Consider the following 27,148-nt stretch of genomic DNA (forward strand, 5'->3'; position numbering starts at 1 on the left):
AAAATTGATGCAACTGATGAATGGTGGGAAAGAAAGATTGATGTTAGTTTACTTTAGAGAATGTTGACAATCTCAATTTTCTACAACTAAGAAATAGTACCATAACTTTTGTTTGTAAACATGTAGGAATGTTCAAAAGCAAAAATGTTTCGTTCAAAAGGATTGTCGAAAACAAGGGCTATGGAAATCATGTTTGAAGGCACTTTTGCAACTGGAAAAATTGCATGGACCCTAAATAGTCAATGATAAGGTATTTTTGACATGACACACAAAGAAGTCGACGGCCTCTCAGGACCCGTCGGTTTCATATCAGCAGACAGGGTAAAGGCAATGGTTCCACATGGCAGACGGACCTACGACATCTGATGAGCTTCTCGATGAAGCTGACAGGAGGTCTTGGACAAGGCGAATGACCGACGGGGTGAAGAGGCCGACAAGTCCAGCGTGGCTTAGCGTGATCCCCAAAAATGTTTATACATGGAAATGGCTTGTGTCCCACGACCAACCCCAATCAAAGGAATCCCTACAAGGAAAGGATCCCGCAAAATATGTGTATTAAATAAGGATCTTCCCTACAAGGAAAAACCATTTCCGCCAAGAAACAAATGTCAGTTCTACTCCACTATTAAAACCCTAAAGCCCTTACAAACCAAGGTACGTATAATTTACTCTAGCCCTACCACTCTAGAGTTGTAAAAGTTCTCTAACTTAACCTTCGAAGGGTATTTGGCTAGTATCACATTGGTACTCTCTACAAGGTCTTCTTCTTCTTTGTTTCGCAGGTTTTTCCTAGAGCACGCGAGAACTGTGTGACTTTTGACGATTTTTTGGCATCATCAATCAAATACCAAAGGACAACACTGAAGGTTCTAGGAACTTTTTTAATAGTGAAGAATTTGTTGACTGCCAATGTGAGTCCCCTGTGGACATTGATAAAATGGATGTTGAATGCCCATTGTTGTCGAGATTAGGATCGGAAAGTAATAAGGGAAAAGGCTTGGAAATAAATGTCCGACTCTGGAAAGGAATTCAAAAGAAGCGTGGTAAAAAATGTTCAGCTGTGCAAGAAATGTTCGACTCTTAGAAGAGCATGACAGATGTCATCATTGAAAGTAAAAGTGTAAGTAGTCCTGTAGCATTTACTTCTGCAACAATTATTGAGGCACAAGCAATGATGGAAATGGTGTTGAGGCTTCCTGAGGTGCATTTGGGTCATCGCTTCCATATGTTCAGCTCCTTATTTTTCATGAAAAATCAAAACGCAATAAACATGTTTGCAGCAAATAACATTATGGTATTTTTTTTTTTGGTAACTCTAATTGATGGCTTTGATGAAATATGTATTTTAATTATGATATAACAAACTTGATAGTAAATTATAGCTAAGACAAAAAAAATTAGTTATTATTATTGTTGTTGTTGTTGTTAAATATTTGTTTTTCATGTTTGAAAGTCATTTTGCATATTCAAGCATTAAAATAAAGTTAAAATTACACAAATTCTTTTCTACGGTACTTTCAGTACTTTCAGCTTTTTTTCTATGGTACTTTCTAGAAAAAAACAATCAGCTAGCTTTTAGCTTATTTTGCTACAGTACTTTTAGTAAAAAAATTTTAGTTTTAGTAAAATAAGTGGTTTCCAAACAGACCCTTAATGTTAATGTTCAAAAGATTATTTGTTTAAATAAAAAATTCAAACCTCAAATTGGTAGGCTTTTTAGTTGAAGATTTATTGTTAAAAATCAGTCATAGAACAAACAAATTATGTATTTAAATTTTTTTAACATGAAAGTTAAAAAAAGAAGAAGGTAAAATACAGTTAACAAGGTTTGAGGTGTTGATGGAAACTAAACAGTCTAAACCCAACTTGGCCTCTAAACTCAACTTGGTCCGAAATTGTTACTCATTTTTCTCATTTGGCTAGGGGTGTAATCGGTTCAGTTCGGTCGGTTTGAAGTGCGATTTTTCCACTGAATCGAAATTTCGGTTGTACCAAATTTGGCACCGACATCGAACTGAAAGGGAGGAACACCGACACCGAACTGACTGGATTTCAATCGGTTCGATTCGGTCGGTTTTCGGTTGCTTCCAATTTCTTAGAACAAAACAGATCAGAGACAAAAAAAAAAGAGTCTGTTTCTCTTTACTTTCCCACATTTTCTCAGCACCAAAACACCAAGCAAAAAAAAAAAAAAAATCAAAATTATGTATATAATCAGAAAACATACCAAAATAAGAAAAAATATACGTATTTCCTTTGCTTTCCCACGTTTTCTCACCACCCAAACACGAAGCACCAAGCAAACACAAAAAAAAAGGGAATGGAGAAGAAGCCCTGAAGCAGCGTGAGAGAGAGGCCGGTGTAGGGAGGAGGCGGCGGCAGAGGCAGAGACCGTGAGAGAGAGGGACTGGAGAGTGGAGTGTGCTGCCGTTTGTGAGAGGGAGTACCGGTCGACGCAATGGAGGGGGTTGGGGCGATCAGAAATCTTTAATGCAAATCTTTTATGATGTGAGTAATAGAGAAATTTCTTAGAGCTATATAATACCCTGCCCAAAGAAAGAAGCAAGAAACACTTGTTTAGAAAAAATTGTGAGAGAGAAAAAAATTGGTGGAGGAGGGGTGGCTGGAAAGAAAAGGGCAGAAGGGTTAGAAGTTAGAACCTATTAATATAAGATGCTAGGGTTTTAACTTTTAAAGGTTTTAAAAAATTAAAAAACTCAAAAAGACAAAAACATTTAGGCGAAGGCTCGAACAAGAGATCACTTAGCCATTAAAGCCACATCATACCACTAAGCTACAAACGCCAAGATTACTTAGTGTTACATAAACATATTTATATATTGGTTCGGTTCGGTACCTTAAAATTTGCCACCGAAAACCGAACCAAAATTTTCGGTTTTATTATATAAAAAATCGAAACCGAAACTGAACCGAATCAAACTAAAATTTTTGCATCGGTTCGATCGGTTTGAATCGGTTTTTTCGGTTCCTCAGGTTTTTGCACACCCCTATTTGGCATGCCAGAAATTCAAACCAAGGTGTTGACACTTGACTTTATCTTACCCTAAAATTCAGTATAAAAAAAGAGTAAGATTTAGTTACAGTACTTAGGTGCTGTTTCTCAGGTTTCTCTTTTAAGATTCTGCCATATAACTTTTTTTTAGTAGATGAAAGTATATTTTTAAGTTTTTTTTTTTAAAAATGTATATTTTTTAAGTTAAATAGCCATATAATATAATTTTAAAAAGAGGACGTAAGTCACTTCACTTAGTTAATATAACTTTTGTTAAAAAAAGAAATTTTTTTTTTTTTTTGATGCAGTAGAAAAATAGTCGCGCCTCTTGTCCAAGTCAAGCACAGTACAATTCATTAAGACAGAGAAGCATCAAGGCATCCACCCAGATAAATAAAACAAAGTCCAAAACTCTGAAGTGTCTAAAACTAAAACCCTCCCAAAACCCTCCAAAGAAGCCTCCTTCCAATCAACCTTGCTCCATGTCATCAAAGGCAGTAAAGGTTATACAGGCCAATGCTTCCAATCCCAAGCTGTTGATCGCACTTGGGATCGGCCTTGCCGCCGGTGTCGTGATCCTCACCGAGACCCGGCGGAGGAGGCGGAGGCGTGCCAACGCCGCTGCCCAAAGAAAGGACTTCGGCGCTTTCGTCGTCCGATTCGAGCTTCTCCCCTTCCCTCAGCCTCCTCCTCCTGCCGCTAGACTGCCTCTCTCTTCTCTTACTTTCGCCATCAAGGACATGTTCGTTTTCTATTCTCCCACGCTCTCTCTCTCTTTTTCCTTTCCTGATTTCACTGTGGAATTTCGATTTTCGTTAGGAGCAAAAAATAGACTTCATTCTTATATTGTTTGTAGAGTTTTCCATAAGATCATCGGCTGGGGTTACTAGTGTTGAAAAGAATTGATTTTTGATGGGTTTGGTGGGTTTTGTAGATTTGATGTGAAGGATTATGTGACGGGGTTTGGGAGTCGAGATTGGGAGAGAACGCATGAGGCTTCAGAGAAGACTGCGGTGGCAGTGACTGCTTTGCTGAAAAATGGGGCTACTTGTGTTGGGAAGACTGTTATGGATGAATTGGCATTCGGGTAAGCCTTTTTAAGTTCACCATTGCTCGTTTTGTCTCTGTCGAAAGATTCAAAGTTACGCCAACTTCTGTATGCTGCTTGTGCCTGATTGTTATCTCAGGATAACTGGGGTGAACATGCATTATGGAACCCCCACCAATCCACAAATGCCATCATGTATCCCCGGAGGTTCCTCTAGTGGCTCTGCTGTGGCGGTTGCTGCTGGACTTGTCGATTTTTCTCTTGGTATTTTATCCCCCTCTTATGTTTTGCGTTGCAATTGTTCTTTTGGCAAAAGTCGTGTTTGAATTTATTGCATTCAAGGTTTATTCTTTTGGGGTGGAATCTGTTATTTATTTCACAGAACTTTGTGTGTGTGACACTAGATTTGTTTTATTAACTTGTCCTTAGCTTGTCAACATTCTGAGCAAAAATCAAGGCATGGGCATTTACCTTTCCTTTTTCATACCAATTGTTAGCATTATTCAAGGTATGCCCATTTTATCAAAGTATGTATAAATGTTTTGTGAAGAACTTACTGCCATGCCAAGAGCCTTGTCAGTTGTAGCTCAACTGGTACTTCCTCATGTTTCCAACCATCAATGTTTCAAAAAAAGTTACTGCCATAACCTGATGTTGAGCCCTCCCATGGAAGCCTTGAAAGCCTTGATTTTTTTCTATTGATGGTGGCTGCAAGATGAAAAGGATGGTTGTGTGTGGGGAGGAGAGAGCTACTCTGAAACCCTAGTATCCCATAGAAAAAATGGCAACTTAATGGGCCAATTGCCATTTATATAGGGTGAGAAGCGCCCCCCCCTCAACAACAAAAAAGAAGAAGAGGTTGGTCCATACTATTATGGGCCCAACTAAAAATAAACATAATAACCAGTTTTATATAATCACATCACTAATGACTATGACAGTTCACACAAGATAAGAAAATAAATACAACAATATCCCACCCATGTGTCCAGTCAATTGCCATTGTTTCCTGACTCTGTTAGAAATATTTATGGCAGCTGTATGTCTTGTCCATAAAAATCAGATGAAAATGAGGATGGTCAGTGCATACTAGGTGCTTGGTTTTTATGGTTGATGTGCCTATTGATGTTTTTCTTAATGTCCTCCGCACCTCATTGTGGAGACTAAAAAACCTGTTTACATGTTTTTGCTTCTTAACAATGCCATCTGATCCTCTAAGGTTCTTATATATGTAGGTACTGATACTATTGGATGTGTCAGAATTCCAGCATCATTTTGTGGTATCCTTGGATTTCGACCATCTCATGGGGCTGTATCTATGATTGGAGTACTGCGAAATTCACAGAGCTTAGACACTGTTGGTATGGAAAATAATTACTGCCAAATTCCTAGACTCTTTAGGTTTATAATGAATGACCATGTGGACATGTTGGCAGCCAGACTTGTATCTATTCAGGATTGTAACACTCTGTCTTCTTTTCCTTTTTTCTGGTTTCATGGGCATATCGGGTGGGGCAGGATATATGAGTTTATAGTCTTACAAATGAGTTGTACTTTATTAGAATTAGAATTATGTGGATTGTAGTTTTCCTTTTCCCAAGACTGATGTCTGTATGTGCACATGTGCATGCACTCTTAGTGGGGGTAACATTGTTTTGCCTATTCATTTATAATTTTTCCTTATTAATTTTCCTTGTTTTTCGTCCGGTCTTCCAGGATGCTTTGCTCGTGATCCATCTATTCTACATCGTGTTGGACATGTTTTACTTAAACTAAATTCAGTGGAGCCTAGAAGAGCAAGACGTCTTATTTTTGCTGATGACCTCTTTCAGTTTTCTAAGGTTCCCACACAAAAGACATTAAATGTTGTTAATAAAGCAATTGAAAATCTTTCTGGGTGTAAGTAGCTGAACTTCATGATAATATAATGTGTACATAGATTTTACATATGCACGTGTATAAAAAAAATCTGTGGTTTCTTATTTAGTTGCTCTTATTTATGATTGATTATCAATACTTGCTACAAAATATGTTGGTTCTAATTGGACAACGATACTTACCTAAAGAAATGTAATGCTGATGTTGAAGTTGCTATTTTGTTTTGTTGGTTGTACAGACCAGCCTCCAAAGCATACGAATTTTGGTCAGTATATTGGTTCAAATGTGCCCAGTTTAAAACAGTTTCAAGAGCTGTCATCCAACTTGCAAAATGGGACATCTACTTTAAAAGCGCTCTCTTCTGTAATGGTTTCATTGCAAAGGTATTCGGGAGATTTAGTTTTTTTCTACTTCCTTTCACTTGGGTCTTTTGGTTTTCATTAATAGATATATATGATGAGATTCTCGTTTTCCCTCTTGTTCATGGTTTCTATTTTTGTCGTTACTCAATAGGTGAATCTGGATCATTGCTTGGCAATTAGATAAATCAAGCTGACAATTGTCTATATATATATATATATGTATGTATGTATGTATATTTGCACACTATGTACTGAGAGGTTTGTTCATGTCCAATGGTTGTACAACAATCTGCTGATGTGACCTTGTGTTAGTCTAACTTCAACATTTGATTTATTTGGCTTATAAAGATGTCCTGGATGTATCTGTGCAATGTGTCTTGTAAGGATGCAAATGCTAAAGTAGCACTCTTGCTGTTGCACAGGTGATGCAGCCAGGGAAAAAGAGTTAACTTGCTGTCTTTACAGTAATTTTCAGTTCTGGCAGCTTAAGAGCATTTCATGTGTGGGGCTATCATGTGATGTTTGATTGAACCATTTGATTAGCTTTTTGTTGAAAGTTGGCGAAAGTACAATTGTACTTAGAAAAGTGAGGCCTTAAAATGTTGTACATAAGCAAATAAGCTAAAAAAAAATCTGAAAGTAAAAAAAAAAAAAAAAAAAATCGAAACTCACAAGATAATTTTCTTTTTAATGTCTTACTTAAATTTGATTAGTTTTTGTGTTCTTAGCTGTTCAGAGAAAGATGGTTTGTACTTAGCTTATAGCCTGTATGGTATTGATGTAAGTTTACTCCATTGGCTGCAAATTTCCTTCATGGTATACCATTGGGCCAGTCTTTGTTTTGGGAATGATTTGCTTAGTTCTGTAAGCCTTTTCTCCTGCTTATAATTCCTTCTAAAATTGCCTTAGATGATTTAAGTTCATATTCATTCCATCCATTGTGATACAAAATTGATATTTTACAAGTTCTCTCTCTCTCTCTCTCTCTCTCTCTCTCTAGCTGATGCAGCCCTTGGATATTGGTAGTACTATTGCAGTCTAGTTGATGCCCTGGTTTCCTTCTCACTAACATCTATGATGTGTGCACATGTTTTCAGATATGAATTCAAAACAAATCATGAAGAATGGGTAAATTCAGTTAAACCCAAGTTAGGACCTGATGTGTCTGATCGTGTTCTTGCAGCAATTAATACCACACATGAGAACATTAAAATTTTATATAAAGTCAGAACTGAGATGCGGGCTGCCCTTCAAAATCTCTTAAAGGTACCCCCAACTTATTTATTATTTTTCATATGGACTTCAACTCAAAGTGTTAAGTTCTAATAATATTATTGTTGTTCTTCCATTTTCTTTAGTTGGTCCTATTAGTAATTTTTTTTTTTGGCTAAGTAATAAAGAATTTTGTTAAAGAAAAGGAAAGCTCAAATGAGCCTCCTAAAGAATTACAAACATAGGTTTTAGTGATCCATGGAATCAACTGAGTTATAAAAACCCCAATCATTGTACAACATCAAAAAAAAAAAAAAAAAACTCAGGAAGGTATAATTGATCTTCATGACAGATCGTTCCAAACCTTCGAGATTTAGGTAGTTCTGCTCCCTCCAAATTGGCTACAGAAGACAATGTGGAATTGCACTTGCATGTGCCACTATCTGTTCAGTTCATTATTGTGTTTTTTCCTTCTTTCTCTAGGATGATGGTATATTAGTAATTCCCACGGTGGCTGACTCCCCATTAAAGCTCAATACAAAGAAGGGACTTTCAGCTGAATTCCATGATCGCATATTTGCACTGTCAAGCATTGCTAGCATATCTGGATGCTGTCAGGTGACTTTGTGTTTGTTGCTTCAGTTTTAGTCTCTATGCTGTAGTTTCTTTAGCCTAGTAGAATTTTTATATCTATTTTGCATTTTACTGGCAGGTTTCCATTCCCTTAGGAAAGCACAATGATTGTCCAATCTCTGTTTCATTTATCACATTCCATGGCGCTGATAAATTTCTTCTTGATACGGTCTTGGACATGTATTCATCTCTCCAAGAGCAAGCTAGCATCGCATCCAATTCAGTGCATTTGCCAGATACCAATGGTAACATGGATGCTTCTGAACTCTTGAAAGAAAAGGTATATGTTCACCCTTAAGTATTTTGTCAGGAAATATTGATTCTGCATTTGATGAAAAGTTTCTAGTGCAATCTTTAATCTAGTTATTGATCAGGTGAAGCATTTTTGACATATTCCCTTTTGATTCTTGCTCTATTTGTACTTGCCAACACTTAATGCATAAGATTAGGGATTGGATTTTGACCTTTCCTGATCATGAGGCTTTTCGTGTGCATACTGCCATCTTTCCCAAATAACCCTTAATAAAGTTTCAGTATGTTTTCTTTTTTCCTTTTGCCAATAAGCCTGTATGTTCCATGGGTGCAAATGGATTACTGTGTGCACTCTCATTGTTACTCAAGTTTTCCTGAACTAGGGTAATCTGTATTGGCAGGATTTAGTGTCTTCTTGTTTTGCTTTTCAAAAAGAAATAATGTGGCTGGGGATAGATGTTAGAGATGATCATTTTAAAGTTAGTTGATAACTGCTGTGTCTTTATCTCTCTCTCTCTCTCTCTCTCTTGTTGAATCTTTGTCTTTATCTCTCTCTCTCTCTCATTGAATCTTCCTTCTGCTTCTTAATCATGTAAGGATTTGAGGGAAGTAATTAAAATTTTCAGACGTAAATAGGGGATCTATTTTACTAAATTTTACTTATTGCAAAAGAAAAGAATTTCTTGCTAATTTAGATTTTACATCCCTCTGCTTCTTTATTACTTCTATGTCATCTGTTTATTGATAAGTGAATTATCATACATTTATGGAGTGGATGGATATGATGCTGTAATGTGAGCAGAAAGATGTGATTTGTCTGTTTCTGCGAAGGAAAAACCTGTAAACTTCTATGTCTGGCATTCACTTCCAGATGAATATATTTGTATCTGAAGTTATAGTTACTGACTTTCTGTGCCTGGAACTGGTATTTATATGTCACTACAAAACTGATATGAACTATTGATTGACTGTTTCAAAACTTATGAGTACATAATCACTAGTATTTCTTCATGTTGGATCAAACATAAGATTATTATTATTATTATTATTTTAGAATTTTGATAATGTAAATGGAGTTAGAACTTTGCTGTGTGTTAGTGCCATAATAAGTCTGATTAATTGTTTTTCTGGTCCATTAAACTTCTTTGGAACCTTGAAGGGAAAAAGTTGAATCCTGTATGCTGTCTTATTACTGTCTTCCAACATGATTCCTGTTGCAACTTTCAAAAGTGCTTGGTCATCTTTTCATAATATATTTTTCTGGTCATTATTGAGTGTATCTAAAGAGGTGCACATTTAAGTTACTTTATTGCCACTAATGATGTTCTTGTGCTGAATATTTATCTATCCATGTCGGTTTAGATACAGGCTATCCAAAAACTGTTTTGGTTACATTTCTCTTGAGAATGTTGTTTTTGTTGTTTAAGTTTTATATTTTGCTGAATTTTTATTTTTTTCATCGTCAATACTACAAGTATTGTTTGAGACTTAAGACAAGAGCCTTATCTATATTAATTATTAGTCTCTTATAAGTTATGATACAGAGATACATACACACGGACACACATATGGTATGCTGTCTGAGCCTTTTCTTGTTATAAAATCTTCTTTCAGGGAAATGCTGCATTTAAGGGAATGCAGTGGAATAAGGCTGTCAAATACTACACTGAAGCTATCAATTTGAATTCGACAATTGCAACTTACTTTTGCAACCGTGCTGCTGCTTACCTAGAGCTGGGATGGTATGTTCTTTAATATATTATTTGATATTATTAATTTCTGTGCTTTATAGCCAAAGTCTTCATATTTGTTGTTCTGAATACATGCAGTTTTCAACAAGCTGAAGAGGACTGCAGTAAGGCAATATTACTTGATAAGAAGGTGAGCGGACAAGTTTGTTGTACTGACTAGTCCCTGCAAACCATTCTCTAAATATCTGCATCTTTTCAATTCTTTAATTTTGTAGCCATTGTCCATAATACCACATATCTATCAGGTCCTATCATGCTTAAATGATTAATCTGGTATCACTTTCTGATAATTCAATTTTTATAATAAGTGGGAGAAGGGGCATTTGAGCCTTGGTTCTCATCATAAAGGAGAACATGCAATACCATTGAGCTACAAGGCTCTTGGTGATTGATCTGGTAATACGGAATATATTTTATAGTTGTTTTGGTTTTCTTTACTATCGTGAAACATGGTATAAGAGTAAGGTGGATGAAGTGGAGAAGGTCATTTGGAGTGTTGTGTAGTTGTAGAGTACCAATTAAGTTAAATTGATGTAATTTTTTTTTTAATATTGCTATAAGACCAGCTATTCTTGTGTTATTGAATGTCTAGCAACATGTTCACAAATGAGTGTAATTGAAATGCGATTGTTAAGATGGGTAAGTGGAAATAAAGGAAAAATAGAATTTGAAATGAAGAAATTAGCTTAAAGATAGGGGTGGCCTCTATTGATTGGAAAATATGAGGGAGAATCTCTTGAGATGGTTTTATCATATGCAGAGGAAAATGATTAATGTACCAATGAGAAAGAGTGAGTTGATTCAAGTTGAAGTAGCAGAAAGGGAGAGGAAGACAAAAGATAACATTAGTAAAAGTAGTAGAAAAAGACATGTCAATTAAGGAGGCACTTAGTAAACTGGTAGATAAAGCTGTTGTGGTCAATTTTTTACAGGATTCAACGAGGCTTATTCTTCCATTGGTCCTATGACAATCTTTCCAATCTTCTGTTCGTTGACGATTCATTGATCTTCTGTGGTACTGAGCTGGCTGATACTGCATCTGATGTATTTTGCTATGTATTGAGGCTGTGTGGTTTAAAACTCAACTTGAGTAGGTCTGAACTTGTCCCTTTGGGGCTGGTTCCAGGGGTGCATTGAGTTAGCTGGCATTTTGGGTAGTAAGGTTTTTCAACAGCCTATGAGGTATTTGGGGTGGAATGGGTGATTTTCTTGAGGTGGAATGGGTGATGAATTTAAATTTCACCTTTTTAATTGGAAAATAATCTGTGCCCCGGTACAGCAGCGTGGATTGGGTGTGCGTGAGGTGGTATATTGTAATAAAGTTCTATTGAGGAAGTGGCTTAGGCATTTTGCTTTGGAGGAGCAGGCTTTGTGGAGGACTGCGGTGGCTGGCAAATATGGTTGTGAATGGGGTGGTTGGAGTTCAAAGGACGTGTGGGGAGGGCATGGCTTTAGTTTGTGGAAGTTTATTCGATTTGGTTGAGAATTGTTTTCCAGGTGTATTATTTTTGAAGTAGGCCACATTACTAAGGTCAGATGGAGTTGTTTCCCCCTCTATTCCGTTTAGCTGTTAATAAAGAAGCAACTGTGGCTGATTATATTTGCTGGAACATGGGGGCTATGCATTGGGATGTTACTTTTGTGCAAGCTGTTCATGACTGGGAGTTGGTGCTTTTGGCTGACTTTATGACTCATTTATTCCATCAAGATCAGACTGGAAATTGAAGATCGTATTTGCTGGAGTCTCACAACTAGTAAGTTATTTGAGGCTAAAGTGCAAACCACACTCTTAAAGTTTGGGGGTGTTTGGATATTACACTCTAAAGTTCTATTCTATTTGCATCAGCATCCCCTTTGTCCATATTTTCTGTTGAGTGGCACATAAGCTTGCCACGTATGTTTAGTTTGTCTAATAAAATGATGCCACATCATTTATGTAGCAAAAGATGACATGGCATAATAAAAATGACGTGACATCATTTTATTGGATGAACTAAATACACCTGACAAGCTTATGTGGCACTTAATGAAAAATATGGATGGAGGGGCTGTTGATGCAAATGGAATAGAACTTCATGGGGGTAAAATCCAAATTTTGAAATTTCAGAATATAAAATCCTAATGCCTCAAACTTTAGGGGTGTAGTTTGCAATTTAGCCTAAATCTTATTATAGTCTATTTTCTGCTGGTGGCAGTAGGTCTTTACTATGGAAGACCATTCGGAAGGCCAAAATACCTTTGAAAGTCACTTTTTTATTTTTTTTTGTATGGATTGCAATGTAGGGCAAAATTCTTACTTTGGATAACCTTCAAAGGTGTGGGAAATGGTGTTGGATAGTTGTTTCTTATGCAAGCAAATTGGGGAGAGTGTTGATCTATGAAGCATCGATGCGGCAAAATGGCCGCCGAACCCGCGTCCGATGAGGGGTGCGGCAGGCGACGCGGCTGCTTGTGCGTCAGTGCCGTGTCGGATTTTTTTTCTTTTCCGGATTCGCGCCGACTTGTGCCGATTCGGCTCTGACATGCGCTGATACGTGCCGAACCGGGCCGATTCGGGCCGAATCGGATCTTATCGGTCGAATATCAGTGTGTTTCGGCCGGAAAAAGGAAATCGGCCGGTTAAAAAAAAAAAAAAAAAACTCAAACCGAAAATACTTGACACACCGCTGTCGCCGTCTTCACTGGCCTTAACCCCTTTCTTCTTATTCTTCTTCTTCTTTGCTTTTTTGTCTTCTCGCGAGCTCAGTGTTTGTTCTGCACTTCTTTGATAAGTTTTGGTTTTTTTGTTTTTTTTTGAAAAGGATGGTTAAATGCCTTTGGTCAGAGAGGCTTTATTTTGTCTGTTGTGCCTCTCTAACCAAACACGTGAGCCCTGAGCCATCTTTCTTTCTCTTTGTTTTTTTTTATTTTTATTTTTTTTAATGAGAAGCTACACCTATTTTACTACATATATATCTTTTATTTTGTTTTTGGGTTGACCAAATAGGTGAGCCATTAAGCCACATTTTTTTTATTATTTATTTATTTATGGGAAGCCTTATCTATTTTAATACCTTTGTCAATAATTCAAGTGTCAAAAACTTGTGTATACTTATTACTATCTATCTATTCTATTATTATTATTATATGAGTTTTCTATTATTATTATATAAAAAAGCATGCTTAGCAATATATAAAAATATTTTTAATAATTTTTTAATCGCCGCACTCCGCCGCACTCACACCCTATTTTTTCAAAAATTGCTGAGTCTCGCACCCGCACCCATACCCGCACCCGAATCTGGAAACGCGCCCGTGCTTCTTAGGTGTTGATCATATTCTGATGCCTTGTGAGTATTGCAGGGAATTATGGTCTTTGGTTTTGTGTTTATTTGGAGTGCAGTGGGTTATGCCCGAGTGTGGTGCATTTGTTGGTGTGTCAGAGGGGGCATTTTGGTAAGTTTAGAAATGGGAAAAGCTGGAAGGCTATTCCTTTGTGTCTCATGTGGGCCATTTGGCTTGAGCGGAATAGAGGGGCTTTTGAAGGGTTGGAACATTTGACAACAGAACTCAAGATGCTGGTTTTGCAATCTTTGATTGTATGGATGTCTATGACCCCAGAACATTTGAGCTCTAATTTCTTAGACTTTATAGATTCTTGTTATTTGTAATTTTCTGTACTTCAAGTACGCTTCTTGTGTATTGGCTGTCATTTTTCTTCAATAAATTATATTATTTACTTATCCAACAAAAGAGGTTACAGAGACTTCAAATAAAATAGAATGACAGAAAAGAATGCATAAAGCCAACCATGACTAGTACGTTGAGGATGCATAGCCGGCCCAAAATTTAGAGACTAAGACTTGGATGTTGTTGTTAGGGGTTTAAGCACATATAAATATTGCTAAATTTTGAGTAACATAAAACATGTAGAATAGCAAATGATTTTTGCCTAGTGTCCTGTATGGTCAGAACATGGGAGTCTGAGATGTATGTGTTTGAACACTAACCACACATTAATGATGTGTCCTGGTCAACTGGTTAATATGGACCAGTTCTCTGTCTTGGTCATTAGGAGTCCAACTGCTTTCTTCAATAGCTCTAGGGGGTTGAGACTAGAAGACCCACTATCTCCTTAATTTATTAAGGTAATGGAGATCCTTAGTAGATTGCTAAATAGAGTTGTGGATGGTGACTTTATATCAGTATTCAGGTTGGGGATGGTTTTGGTGGTACGCTAAAGATTTCTCAATTACCCTTTGGGGATGATACTATATGTTTCTTTAATGCGAAAGTAGAACATCTTTACCTCATAATTTTTTTTGGAACTTTTTCTTATTTTTTTCAGGCAGTGTTTGGCCTTAATGTTGATTTGGGTGTACCTGTATAGGAAGTTGAAGGAATCTCTGTTTTGGTCGGTATTTTTTTTGTTGTAAAGTTGGTTGTTGCCTATGAACTATCTTGGTATTTCCTTGGGATCTTCATACAAGGCAAAAGTGGTGTGGAGTCCAATTATAGAAAAAGGGAGTGGAGGTTACCTAGGTGGAAGAAACTTTTATCTGTCGAATTACCAGTTTGTAAGAGCCTTGCAAGATTTGAAATCAAAGTTTGTTGGTTCTTTGCTTGATATCTTATATTCTTATTACCACTAGAGGAGAAGGTTTTGATTGTATGAGGTTGAGGCTTAATGCCAATAGTAAGTTTGATGTTCGTTCTTTTTATGAGGTGTTAAGAGGATCTAATGGTAAGCCATTTCCTTGACAGTGTAATTGGTGTAGCAAGGTCTCAAAGAAAGTTGTGTTCTTTGCGAGGATAGTAGCATTGGAAAAATTTTAACAGTTGATAATCTTATTAAATGAGGTATTATATTAGTAGACTAGCGTTCAATGTGCAAATGTAAAGGAGAGTTTGTAGATAATTTGTTATTTTGTTATGTAGTGGCTCATGAGTTGTCGTCTTTTGTTATTGCTAAGTTTGGAGTTCATTGGGTAATGCCTAGAAGGATGAGTAACATACTTGTTGGGTGGAGCAGTGAAGGAATTGGTTTGCTAAGCACAGGAGTGCCACTTGAAATCTAGTCCCCCCTTTTGCTTTATGTAGATAATCTGAAAAGAATAAACGGTCCTACTAGCTCTTTGTTATTAAGCTGCAATCAACATTTTTAAGGTTGTTGTTCGTGTGGTCCCGTATGTTTGGCATTCTATTGTAGAGTTTATTGACTCTCTTTCAATGTAATTTTAAAATTTTGTCTCTTTTTGGTGAGTTTTGTGTATGCATCACTCGTACATTAGCTTCCCCTTTTTTTAATAATATTTCTTGTTACTTATTAATCAGTAAATTTTTATTTATTCTGTGCAGAATGTGAAGGCTTATCTGAGGCGTGGAACAGCTAGAGAATCACTTCTCCATTATAAAGAATCTGCTGAAGGTAAGAATCCTGATTTTCACACTGCAGTGTTCACCTTGTATGAAACCCCAAGGGGTGGCACAAATTACTAGGACTGCATCTCATAAAGTGAAGGTTACTAATTTGAATCTTCTCTACTCCTGAAATGGGGCCGAACTTATTAAAAAAAAGGTTCACCTTGTATGCGGTGAGCTGCAGAAAAATTCAATGGTCAATTACTGATCCATGGGAATTACTATATACACCAATGACCTAGACTTTTACTAGACCTATATCCTTGAGTCATAGAGCATGTTGGTGTGCATACTAAATCCTTATGAAATGTACTCTTTTTTTGGACGAGTAAGTTTTGGTTCCTAGGGGAGTCTCTAACTAGTGACCTCTACTTCATGAAGTGTGGTCCCTAGCTGATTGTTCTACCTCTTGGGAGTAGATGAGCCACTAATTTTTAAGGGAAATAGCATGACTTTGTTTTTTTTATATTTATTTATTTAGATAAGTTTTTGTACAGTCATATTGTAAAAGGTGTTCGTTGTACTGGTCCAGTTATGCCCCTGCAGTAGAGGTGGAGAAAATGTTCAGTCTGAGTGTGTTGCATGCCCATATGCATTTTCTAGTTATCAAATTGTTTGAATGTCAAAATATTGGCGATTGTCAATGATTAAGTTATATGTCCATACTTCTGTTTGTATGTGTGTGTAGGATATTTTCTAGATCCTGCTGCAAATTTATGTGATGGTATCTTATATGTGTGTTCGTTTTTTAAGCATCAGATAAGTCAAGTATTTGGACTCTGATAGGGATGTAATTCATTTCTTTTATCAACTGTGCCAATCAAAATTGTGTTCTGCCACCTGCTCGTTCTTGTTATGATCCATACGAATGTCCCCGTTGCCATGTTGTGTTACAGGACACAGTGAACTTGCTTGCTTTGATCTTGTAATACACACGAATCACATGCACACAAAATGCACACATTGGTTCATTCATTCACATATGCAGAGAGATTTGTCAAATATTAATACAGGATTTGTAATCTTCAACCCTCTTATAGAATTTTTCTCTTTGTGTGCAGATTTCAAGCATGCTCTTGTTCTTGAACCGCAGAATAAGGTTGCAAGTCATGCTGAAAAAAGACTTAGAAAGCTGATGAGTTGATACAAAGGCTCACGGGTCTCTCTTCTCTCTCCCCCATCAGAAAGAAACAAACAAAGAGCACTTCTGCAAGTTAGATTTGGGTTTCCAAGAATATAGACCCTTCTTTTTGTTTTCAACCTTCTGGAGTAAAAGAAAAGGAAAGAAAGAGGTGTGAAATTTTGTATACGGGTGCTGCATTTTTATTCTGTTCCTTTGCTGTGCATATTTTTCATTGTAAGTAATCTTAATCTGAACTATCATTTAAGAAATAATTATAAAGCGTTGCCTACTTGCATGCATTACTGTGCATGCACTGCTTTTTTCCCTTGGTTTTTGTTTGTTTGTTTCTGTTACTCAGCTTATTTTTCTCAAGAGTTCAAGACTATGACTAGATTTGAAGCCTAGTATTGGTCGTCCCGGACTGTTTCGTTGGGTAACCCCAGAAATCACCGCAACACAGTAGAGAAGTAATTAGATTTCATAAAAAAGAAAAAGAAAAAGGAGAGACATAAGTAATTAGAGTATTCTTGGGGGAAACCCAACCAACCTCGCTCCCAAGGGGAGATTTCACTGAAACACCATTGTCGTAGAGGACCACATGAATCGGATCCACTTATGTATAATATTTTCTCCCTAAGGTTTTATTCAAAATCAAGTTATAATATAAATAGATGGTTTTTCAAGATAAACACCATCAAATTTCAAAAGAAACCAATCTTTAATTTTTTTTCCTTATTTTAAATTTTTTTTGAAGGATAAGTTAGGTAAGATTTATTTAAAAACGAATATAAAAATTTATCCCACTTTTATTTCTTTACCCAACTCCTAAGTGCAAAAATGCATCTTTAAAATGATATCAAAAAGGGAAATATTATGTCCACAATATTTTTACTACACTTTTACAATAAATCGTAAGTGACAAGTTGTTATTAGGACATAGATAGATATCTTTACAAAATAATTAATATGAAACCTATCTGGATTTACTATTACTAGATAAAGTTTACCCCCAAAACTAACTTGACAATTTATTTATTCAATTCTTGAAAAGAAAGAAAAAAAAAAAGAAAAACGAAAGAAAGAGATAAATGTATGTAACACATACATAATTTTATTTCTTGGCATTAAGCACTAAAAAAAACTGACCTATACCTTAAGGTTCCCATATGTTTTGTAAAATGATGATACGATGACATGCTTTAAACGTCAAAATGTGAATGCATGAGATTTGGAAAATCTTGATTTTCATATAATAAAAAAAAAAAAAATTATGTTCTTTGCATTTAGATTCATTTGTTTTATAAAATGATACAATGATATGCTTTAAATGTTAAAAATGTCAAATGCATGAAATTTGTAGAATCTGTTCAAGCATGACGATGTCAAATGCATGAAGATCTTCACCATACATGTGACATATGATGGGCAGCTAATTAAAGAAATTGACATAGAGTGTCTAAACTTCAAATCTTTTTTTTATTTTTATTTTTATTTATTTTTTGTTTGTATACAACTTCAAATAATTTTATTTATGGACACGTGAATTTATCACCAAATCTACTCGAGGCAAATCCGTGTCTCCTTAATTTTTCTACCTTATTATGGTCGTATGTATTCCGAAATCCTAGTCCGATATGCCATCTCAACATTAACTAAAATTACTAAAAATAACTTTCTCAATCAACCTTTTGTTTCTCTTTCCCACATCCAAATTGTCATCATTTAAATTGCTAATTCCTAGTTCTGATACTGAAACTATAACAAACTCCCAAGTCCTTTCCTCAGATTGAGAAACAATTCTCAATCTTTAATCCATATTTGAATCATTCCCAGGATTTGAATCTTTCTATATATATATATGTCTCCTATTAAGCTGTCCAAATGGTTTAGTTTTACAGCTTCAAGAGATTGGTTCTACCGCTATTCCTTCACCAATGCAGGCCTCTCTTCTGTCACTACAAATCTGGGGGATGGCACAGTCATGCATTGTTGGGTCCCCAAAGTCCACAAACATTCCAAGCCCACGTTGCTTCTCGTCCATGGGTTCGGTGCCAATGCAATGTGGCAATATGGGGAGCATCTCCGCCACTTTACAACACGGTTCAACGTCTATGTCCCGGATCTTCTTTTCTTTGGCCGCTCATTCACTTCTAGGCCTGAGCGTACCGAGTCTTTCCAAGCAAGTTGCGTGATGAAGCTAATGGAGGCGCGTGGCGTGCATAGAATGAGCTTGGTTGGGATAAGCTATGGCGGGTTTGTGGGGTATAGCATGGCAGCGCAGTTTCCAGAGGCTGTGGAGAGGGTAGTGTTGTGTTGTGCTGGTGTGTGCTTAGAGGAGAAGGATATGGAGGATGGTTTGTTTAAGGTTTCGGATTTGGATGAGGCTGCAAGCATTTTATTACCACAAAAGCCCGAGAAGCTAAGGCAATTGATAAGCCTTTCGTTTGTCAAAAAAGCCAGAGTTATGCCCTCTTGGTTCCTCTCAGATTACATTAATGTAAGACTCTCTCACGTTTCTTTTTCACTTTATGTTATGCATATTGTCTCTGCTTGTTTAGGTAATGGAATTTTGGATAGGTTTATGGAAAATTTTGAGGGTTGGTTAATTGGGTTGAGCTATTAGATCCTTTGAAATAGGTGTTTTAGCATAATATACTAGTTAAGCTTTGCCAATATCGTAACCAAATTAAGCTTTATTGGGGACTCTTAATATAGATATCGAGTTTTTATGTATTAAATAATAAGGCTTAAATTAAGCTTATCAAACACATATTAAGATTTAAGACTAGAAAGAATGAAATCATTCTTCTCTAGCTTGATAAAGCAATTGATTAATGTAGGCATTACACTTTCCTTTGTCGTTCCCCTGATTTTTAACCCATACCTAGTGATTATTCTCTAGTAGAAGTAACATTCTTTTCCATTCATAAAGATCCAAATGTCAAAATCAATAAAACGACAATCATGGACCAAAATTTAAATGGATTAATATTGTAGCCAGGCATTGTCTCGGGAATGGAAAATTTTACTTCTAAATTGGGGAGAATTAATAAAAATGAAATAACATGAACTTGTATGTTGACATCGTTTCAAGCGTCCCTGAAAGCATAGAAACCACATTGGTAGGATTTTTTATTTTATTTTTGTACTGGTCAAAGACAAATGGAATTATGGGTTTGTTGGGGGATGGGAGGAAAAATTTTGTAAATTTTTTTTAACCCCTTTTTAAAATTATGATCTCCCTCTCTCAAAAGAAAAAAGGTTAAACCTTTTTAATTCAAACACTTGAGAGGTTCGATTTTTTTTTTTAAACAAAAATTATAAATGAGAATAAATTTATAAGGATATTATAAAAACAATATAAATGTTTAATTTACAATATATTTTTTTAGAAAAAAGTTAAGTTTTTACTATTCTCAATATTGTAAGACAAAATCACGTTAAAATTTAGACAACTATAGAAATGTTTAATTTTTTTCTATATAATAAAAAAAATTCAAATTATTTGGTTAAATAGAGTTGTTTCAAAACTTTTATTAAAAGATTAGCCTCTTTTTACTAGTTTCAAGTCGAACTTGGCTGTTAAAGAGGTCAGTTTCATGTCAAATGTTGAAAGAGTCAAGTTATTTGTCGATATAAGTTTGAAACAAGCTATTTGACCGAATAATTTTTCAAATTGCATTATTGAGCGAAAATGGCTTGAAAATGTGACATCTAATTTGTTTAAATTTAAAGGCTTTTTGAAAGTAAGTCTGAATTTCCGATTGGGGTCTGGCCTAGTTCCTGATGACATTCCGGCCCCCATTTGAGGTTTGGATTCTATTAACATATACTCAGCTAGGAATAAAAAAAAAAAAAAAAATTATAACCAACTACTCATTTTGAAGCAAATTAATGCCTTAATTCAAAGAAAATGTTAAAGAGTATCTATTAGTTTAAGAACTGTTTTTAGAAATATTTTATGGGAAAATGATAAAGTAATTAATTTTTTTAATAGTTTTTTATATTTTTCATAAAAATAATGTCTAAATTTTTCTAATATACTTTGTTAACAATTTCCTTAAAGGTACTCATTAACTATTTGTCTCTCATCTATTTTTATTACATTAAAATAATTGGAGGCGGAAGAATTGAACCTAGATATTTTCATTTAGGAACAGGAGGTATCAATGGAACCAAAAATCAATGACCTGTCATGTTTTGAGAAAACTGAGTCATTATTGTTTTTCAAATTGGACAGGTGATGTGTAAAGGCTTTGTTGAAGAAAGGAGAGAATTGATTCAGACAGTACTCAAAGATCGTTCTCTTTCCGACCTTCCTGTGATCAAACAGGTTATCATCATTCTTGTTCACTCTTATTCATACTTAATTAAAAGCGTGTTTAATGTCAATAAACATTAAAAGAAAAAAAAAAAATTAAACCCTGAGAGAAACTTTATTGATATAAGTGGTAAACTTATAATAAACTTACATCAATAAGGGTGTTGAAGGAGCTTCAAGAAAACGACATGTGGTGGTATACTTAGAGGAAGCTTTTATACGTGCTTGAAGATGACTTAGGGTTTTCAACTAATAAAAAACATTTTGGGTACCGAGTTTTGGAGGTAAAAGTCAGTTTGAGTTTGTTCTTCCTCATGGTGGTGGTAGCAGGTGGTTGCAGTGGCAGTAGAGGTGGATTGGGTTTTGGGTTATGTTATTTTTTTTTTTCGTGCAGATATATTATTTTAATGTATTGTATGGTAAAATAAAAGTAGAGGTGACAATTTGTATTCGCGTGTCGGATTCGTGTCGTGTCAACTTATGAGTATTCGATTATATAAGTCAACACTAACCCAACATGTTTATTAAATGGGTCAAGATTCCTCAATCCTAACACAACCCATTTATTAAACAGATTAATCGTGTCGATCTGTTTATCAAATTTTATCAAAATGAAAAAAAAATATATGAAAAAACAAAATAATCATCTACTAATAAGTAACTGCGTTACAAATAATCATTCAAAACTAAATTAGATCTCAATATCACAAATAATCAATTACAATATGTCAAAAAAAATACACATCTACTAATAAGTTTATATACTTTAGGTTTGAAGGGTATATTGGTAAAATGTCATTTAATTAAAAATGTCAAACAAGTGAAACGGGTTTTGTATGTTGAACATTAACTCAACTAATTTATTAAACGGGCTAGTCGTGTCGACTTAAATATGACACAAACTCATCTATTTTACAATCATCTTTATTTAAATAATGATATTTTTTTAATTTTTAATTGTTATTTTTCTTTTTAACTTATCCCCTTTTCCAAAGTACCTACCTTTTCTTTTGTACTTGTCCCTTTTTCCTTGTTCTTATCTCATTTCTCACTTAGACCAATCTTTGTTCTTCTGGCTTCTTCTACTTCTTTCTTCTTCCTTCCACGGTAAACTCCTCCTTCTTCATTTTCTCACGGTCAAATCACCTCCCTTCACAAGCATCTTCTTCTTCCTTTTCCTCTCATGGTCAAATAATTTATCCACCACAAGCACCAATCTCCACCACAAGAATAAAAACCCACCAGCACCACAAGAATCAAAACCCACCAGAACGGACTCCGCCGACCCACAAGCACCGATCTCCGTCGCTAGCACCGATCTATCTCTCTATTGAAATTAATAAAATAATGTATACACAAGCATGTATGCACGGTTACTGTAGTAAATGGGTAAATATAGACAATTTTAGAAAGATTGATGTGAAAGATTTTTGGGGGGGAAAATGTGTAAAATTTGTTATTTTTTGTATTTTACAAATGTTTACATCCACTTATGTGGATGCTCTAACCTGCTAATTTCGTGTCGTGTGTGTCAGGTTTGCAGATTGTATTCAATTTTGTCACTCCAAAATAAAAGTTGGTTGTCGAGTGCATTATAAAATGAAATTGTATAATAAATAAAGTAATTTTTGAGATGTTAAAATGAGAAATTGTTTAGAAACCAGATACTAATACTCTTAACAAAAGTTGGTGACAAAAAGTAATTTGATGGATACAGAAACCTTGTAAAGTTATAAGAAAAAATTGAAATTCTTAAGAACGTTTTTGTCCTTAACCCAAATCACAAACGGTGTTTTTACCATTATCCTATAGTTTATGTAACTAATTGAAAGTTTTCTGTTCATTGAGAATATGTGCGGCTACCTTGTTTATTTATTTATTTTTATTTTTAAGGAAAGAGTATCTGCAACTACCTAGTAGCTGCTGGTGCCTTGCAATAGTAGACACATTTAATAACGTTGTTCGTATTTTTTGGAAATACGTGTAAGTGAAAAAGTGGGTCGAAATACATGTAATGTTGTTTAAAAACTGAAAAATGTTGCTTAAAATGCTATACCAAATGGCCCCTGCATATACAGAATTAATGTATCTTATTTTTTTTTAGGGAAAAGTAATGTCTTATTCAATTGTAGTATCACAACACTTATTTTTATTAATTTATTGCTTCATTTTATTAACATTGTCTCAAAAATTTTGGTTGTCTCTCAAACTAGCCCACACTAATAATTTGGGGAGAGCAAGATCAGATATTCCCTCTGGAATTGGGGTACAGATTAAGAAGGTAATGCAAAAGTTTCAGCTTATTATTTGAATTTTAATGTCCGTTACTTTTTCTGAACCAACTAACCAAGTGAATTTTGACATATTTGGAATAGGCATGTGGGGAAAAATGCACAGTTGGTCATTATCAAGAACGCAGGCCATGCAGTCAACCTAGAAAAGCCCAAGGAGTTTGTCAAAAATTTAAAACTCTTTCTGCTTGGTTGACATTCACCTACTTCCTCACCTATTTTCTGGTAACAATTCCACAAAAGCAATTAATGCAGATTACTATTTTATTTTTGTTAATTAAACAGTAATATACTGTTTTAATATAAAAAGAGAATATAAATATTTTGTCTTACTTTTTGGGTTCTACTTTATATTTTACCAATTACAACTTGTTTATATCCATTTGACTTTCTTTATAGAATAACCAAAGTTTAAAATGAAAAAAAAAAAAAAAAAAACCCAAATACATGGCAAGTTGTGATTGATAAAATATAAAGTAAAACACAAAAAATAAGACAAAAGTTAGGGTCTGCTTGTATGTGAGTTCAAATAGTTTTCAATGTTTAAACATGAAAGTTGTGAGCCCTAAAAATAAGTGTGTTTGATCAAGAGCATTTGAGTTACAGATCTCAATTTAGAGTATTTAAATACTGTATTTTGAGAACACGTTTAGAGTAGTTTTAAAATTTTTAGTAACAATGCTGAATGGCATTGTGGTAAATATTTTGAAAAGCCTAAGATCCACACATTTTGACATTACAATTAAAACACAAACTTTATTTCTCTTTCATTGCTTTTCTCCCATAGTCCCATGCCCCATTCTCATCTTCTTCTTTTTTTTTTTTGGTAAACTTCAATGTATTAAACTCAAAAAGACAAACAAACTAAGACATCTTCCTCACAAACAGCAGCCAAAACTGGCTGGAAGAGTGCCAGGTACAAAACAGAGAGAGAGCCTAAAAAGTTTAGTGCGTACTTTGCTGTCACATGTGCAGCAGCATTTCCACTTCTATTAATCCAACTAAAAAGACGAGGAAAAAGACTTAGCCAATTGACTGATGTTGAAGACCGTAGTAGAAATAGCCCACACGGGGCTGCCTGAGGAGTATTAGTAATATCTCATTTTGTAGAGTATAGAGTATTACTAATACTTTATTAATAAGAGATGCAATTGAACCATTGAGACGTATTTCAATAGCTCAGCCCGTTGGCCTAACTTGTTGCCTAACCCAATAACTCAGAATTCATAACAAAAATATATAGGAGGTGTATAAAGGATTAATCTTGAGACATTATATATGAATTTCTTAAGAGAACTTCCCCAAGTGCTAACCACTAAGATACTTAAAGTGATTGTGCTAAACTTAATTTACTAAAGATATATTTTTCTAGTAGTCTAGCAACTTTGAACTAACCATTTGACATTTTTTTTTATTTAAGATAAAAAAAAAACATTTAAAGCCTTAATTAAAAAAAAAAAAAAACTAAATAGGTTTCCATCAACAAAACAAAGAATTAAATAGATTTGACTGTAAAAAAAATTTGTAATTAAGTATTAAATTCTTTGAGTCTTTTCGTTAAAAATATAAATTGATTATTTCCTTATAAAAAATTGATTTTTTCTTTATAAAAATGATAAAATATTATCCTAACACAAGCCCATAGAAGCCCATTAGGCCTAACCCGATAGCCTAGCCCACTAAACATTAAGCAACCATGGAAAACTCCATTTGCATTTTGGCTAACAAATTGGACTGTTGTACATTACCTCTACATGTGGTACTTACTCAATGAGTACTATTTGTGCCTCCATTTCGAACTAGAATTTTACTCATACATTTTTCCTCGTGAAAATAAATATTTTCACAAATTCTGGTCTGAAATTTTGAAAAATGATGCTCATGATGGCCAATGGTTCAAGTATCCCAAAATAGAACACCCCCATTTTGCTCACAAAATTACTTTTGCATGCATAGTAGCCAAGCTAAATTCCAAAAATAATATCTTCTATTTTCAAAAGATGCCGCATCCCATGAACAATTGCTTACTGAATTCTACAATTTAGTAAAAGCTCAAGGGATAATGCTTTTAAAAAAGAAAATGGTCATAGGAGTATCTTCTATTGACTTCTTGGGCGTAAACATTTTAGATGGAAAGTACACTTTGTAGCCCCACATAGCAGTTTCTCTTAGTGAATTTTCAGATACGCTCACCAGCACCAAATAGATCCAGCAGTTTCTTGGAATTGTTAACTATATGTTAGATTTCATCCCAAAAATCTTCAGACATAGGGATGAAGTCTGGCATGTAGTTAACAATTCCAAGAAACTGCTGGATCTATTTGGTGCTGGTGAGTGTATCTGGAAATTCACTAAGAGAAACTGCTATGTAAGGCTGCAAAGTGTACTTTCCATCTGAAATATTTACGCCCAAGAAGTCAATAGAAGATACTCCTATGACCATTTTCTTTTCTGAAAGTATTATCCCTTGAGCTTTTACTAAATTGTAGAATTCAGTAAGCAATTGTTCATGGGATGCAGCATCTTTTGAAAATAGGAGAATATCATCTACATAGATCAATGCATTTGACAAAAGTGGTTGGAACAGCGTTACCATTGCTTTTTGGAATTAAGATGGAGCATTTTTAAGGCCAAAAGGCATTACAGTCCATTGATAATGGTGGTCTAGGATGGAAAATGCTGTCTTGTATCTTTTCTTCTGGATGGATTCCTAATTGCCAGAATCCTGATTTGGGATCAAACTTTGAAAACACTTTGGCATGGGAAAGATGTTGGAAAATGACACTTTTTTTTGGCAAAGGGAACTTGTCATTGGCAAGGAAATGATTAAGATCTTGGTAATTAATTACCAATCTAAACTTTCCTTGGACTTATTCAGCATGCTTGTTGACATAGAAAGCTTCACACGCCCATGGAGAAGTTGTGGGTTCAATGAGGTCTTCGAAAAGAAGGGTGGATAACTCCTGCTTAGCCAAGGACAAATGTTCAGGGTTCATATGAGACTGGCTGGATCATAGCCATTTGAGTAGGAAAGACTGTTACTTCATCTTTTTCTGGTGTGGCTGCCAAACACCTAACTTCAACTTCACCATTTTGTTTTTTGATGAAGAAAGGAGTGTTGGACTGGATTGGTTGGGCCGCCTGATGAAGATTCTCATATTTTGTAATCCATGATTCTGGAAAGAGTTTTGTCATTTGCTCTTTATTCAACTGTCTTGGAACAAATGTGCACATAGGTGTCATGCCTGGGTCGACTTGGATTAAAAGAGCATCATTAGACTGGGCTATCTCTGGTATAGCTATGTCAAAAGTATGATTTTGGAGTCTGTAAGCAAGTTGATAATGGAGTGTGGCTGCAAAAGTATCATGCACTTGTGAAGCTCCTGTTATTTGGACTTGGACTTTAAAAGCATCGCAAAAGTGAGGGTCTTTAAAAGACATGTTAAAATTGGGGAAAATGGTGAATTCCACTTGGTTTAAAAGGATTATGAGCAGGATGTGTCATGGTTAATGGTTGGAGATTCTGGTAGGGAGAGACTGGGGAGAATGGTGAGGTTAAAGGTACGGACAGATCTTTATACAATGATTGACGAGGTTGATAAGACATGTAGACTTGCATTGAAAGAGCTTGGGTAGACACCTTTTGTGAACTCTCCATAGACTAGAGTTGCATCAACAATTGTTTTCTTTCTTTTTCTTTCTGCCCAATGAGGGGAAAGGAGACAGACAAATCTTTTACTGTGGAGGCAATCGTTGCCAATTCTTGTTCAACTGACTGTATTTTTTTCTTCAAATCTTCAATAAGAGAATTTGAAGATGATAATGTATGAGTTACTGCTTCAGTCATCTTTTGTTGATTATCAA

General features: G+C 35.2%; 2 protein-coding genes across 2 annotated transcripts; both read left to right on the plus strand.

The window, feature by feature from the left end:
- Positions 1-3,402: 3,402 nt before the first annotated feature.
- Positions 3,403-16,992, plus strand: LOC142643015 (outer envelope protein 64, mitochondrial). Its single transcript, XM_075817536.1, has 13 exons — positions 3,403-3,755; positions 3,948-4,100; positions 4,201-4,325; positions 5,297-5,422; positions 5,778-5,960; positions 6,178-6,322; positions 7,399-7,567; positions 7,997-8,131; positions 8,226-8,426; positions 10,013-10,140; positions 10,228-10,279; positions 15,487-15,556; positions 16,611-16,992. Exons 1-13 carry the CDS (start codon positions 3,496-3,498, stop codon positions 16,691-16,693), a joined length of 1,830 nt encoding a protein of 609 aa, XP_075673651.1. The 5' UTR covers positions 3,403-3,495; the 3' UTR covers positions 16,694-16,992.
- Positions 16,993-18,533: 1,541 nt separating this feature from the next.
- Positions 18,534-26,920, plus strand: LOC142644062 (uncharacterized). The gene is made up of 7 exons (XM_075818747.1): positions 18,534-19,169; positions 20,913-21,005; positions 23,207-23,274; positions 23,369-23,443; positions 25,550-25,614; positions 26,521-26,594; positions 26,768-26,920. The coding sequence occupies exons 1-7, from the start codon at positions 18,654-18,656 to the stop codon at positions 26,918-26,920; spliced, it is 1,044 nt and encodes a 347-aa protein (XP_075674862.1). The 5' UTR covers positions 18,534-18,653.
- Positions 26,921-27,148: the final 228 nt, after the last annotated feature.

The sequence above is a fragment of the Castanea sativa genome, chromosome 7 (genome assembly GCF_040712315.1).
Source record: "Castanea sativa cultivar Marrone di Chiusa Pesio chromosome 7, ASM4071231v1".
In the NCBI taxonomy this organism is placed as follows: domain Eukaryota; kingdom Viridiplantae; phylum Streptophyta; class Magnoliopsida; order Fagales; family Fagaceae; genus Castanea; species Castanea sativa.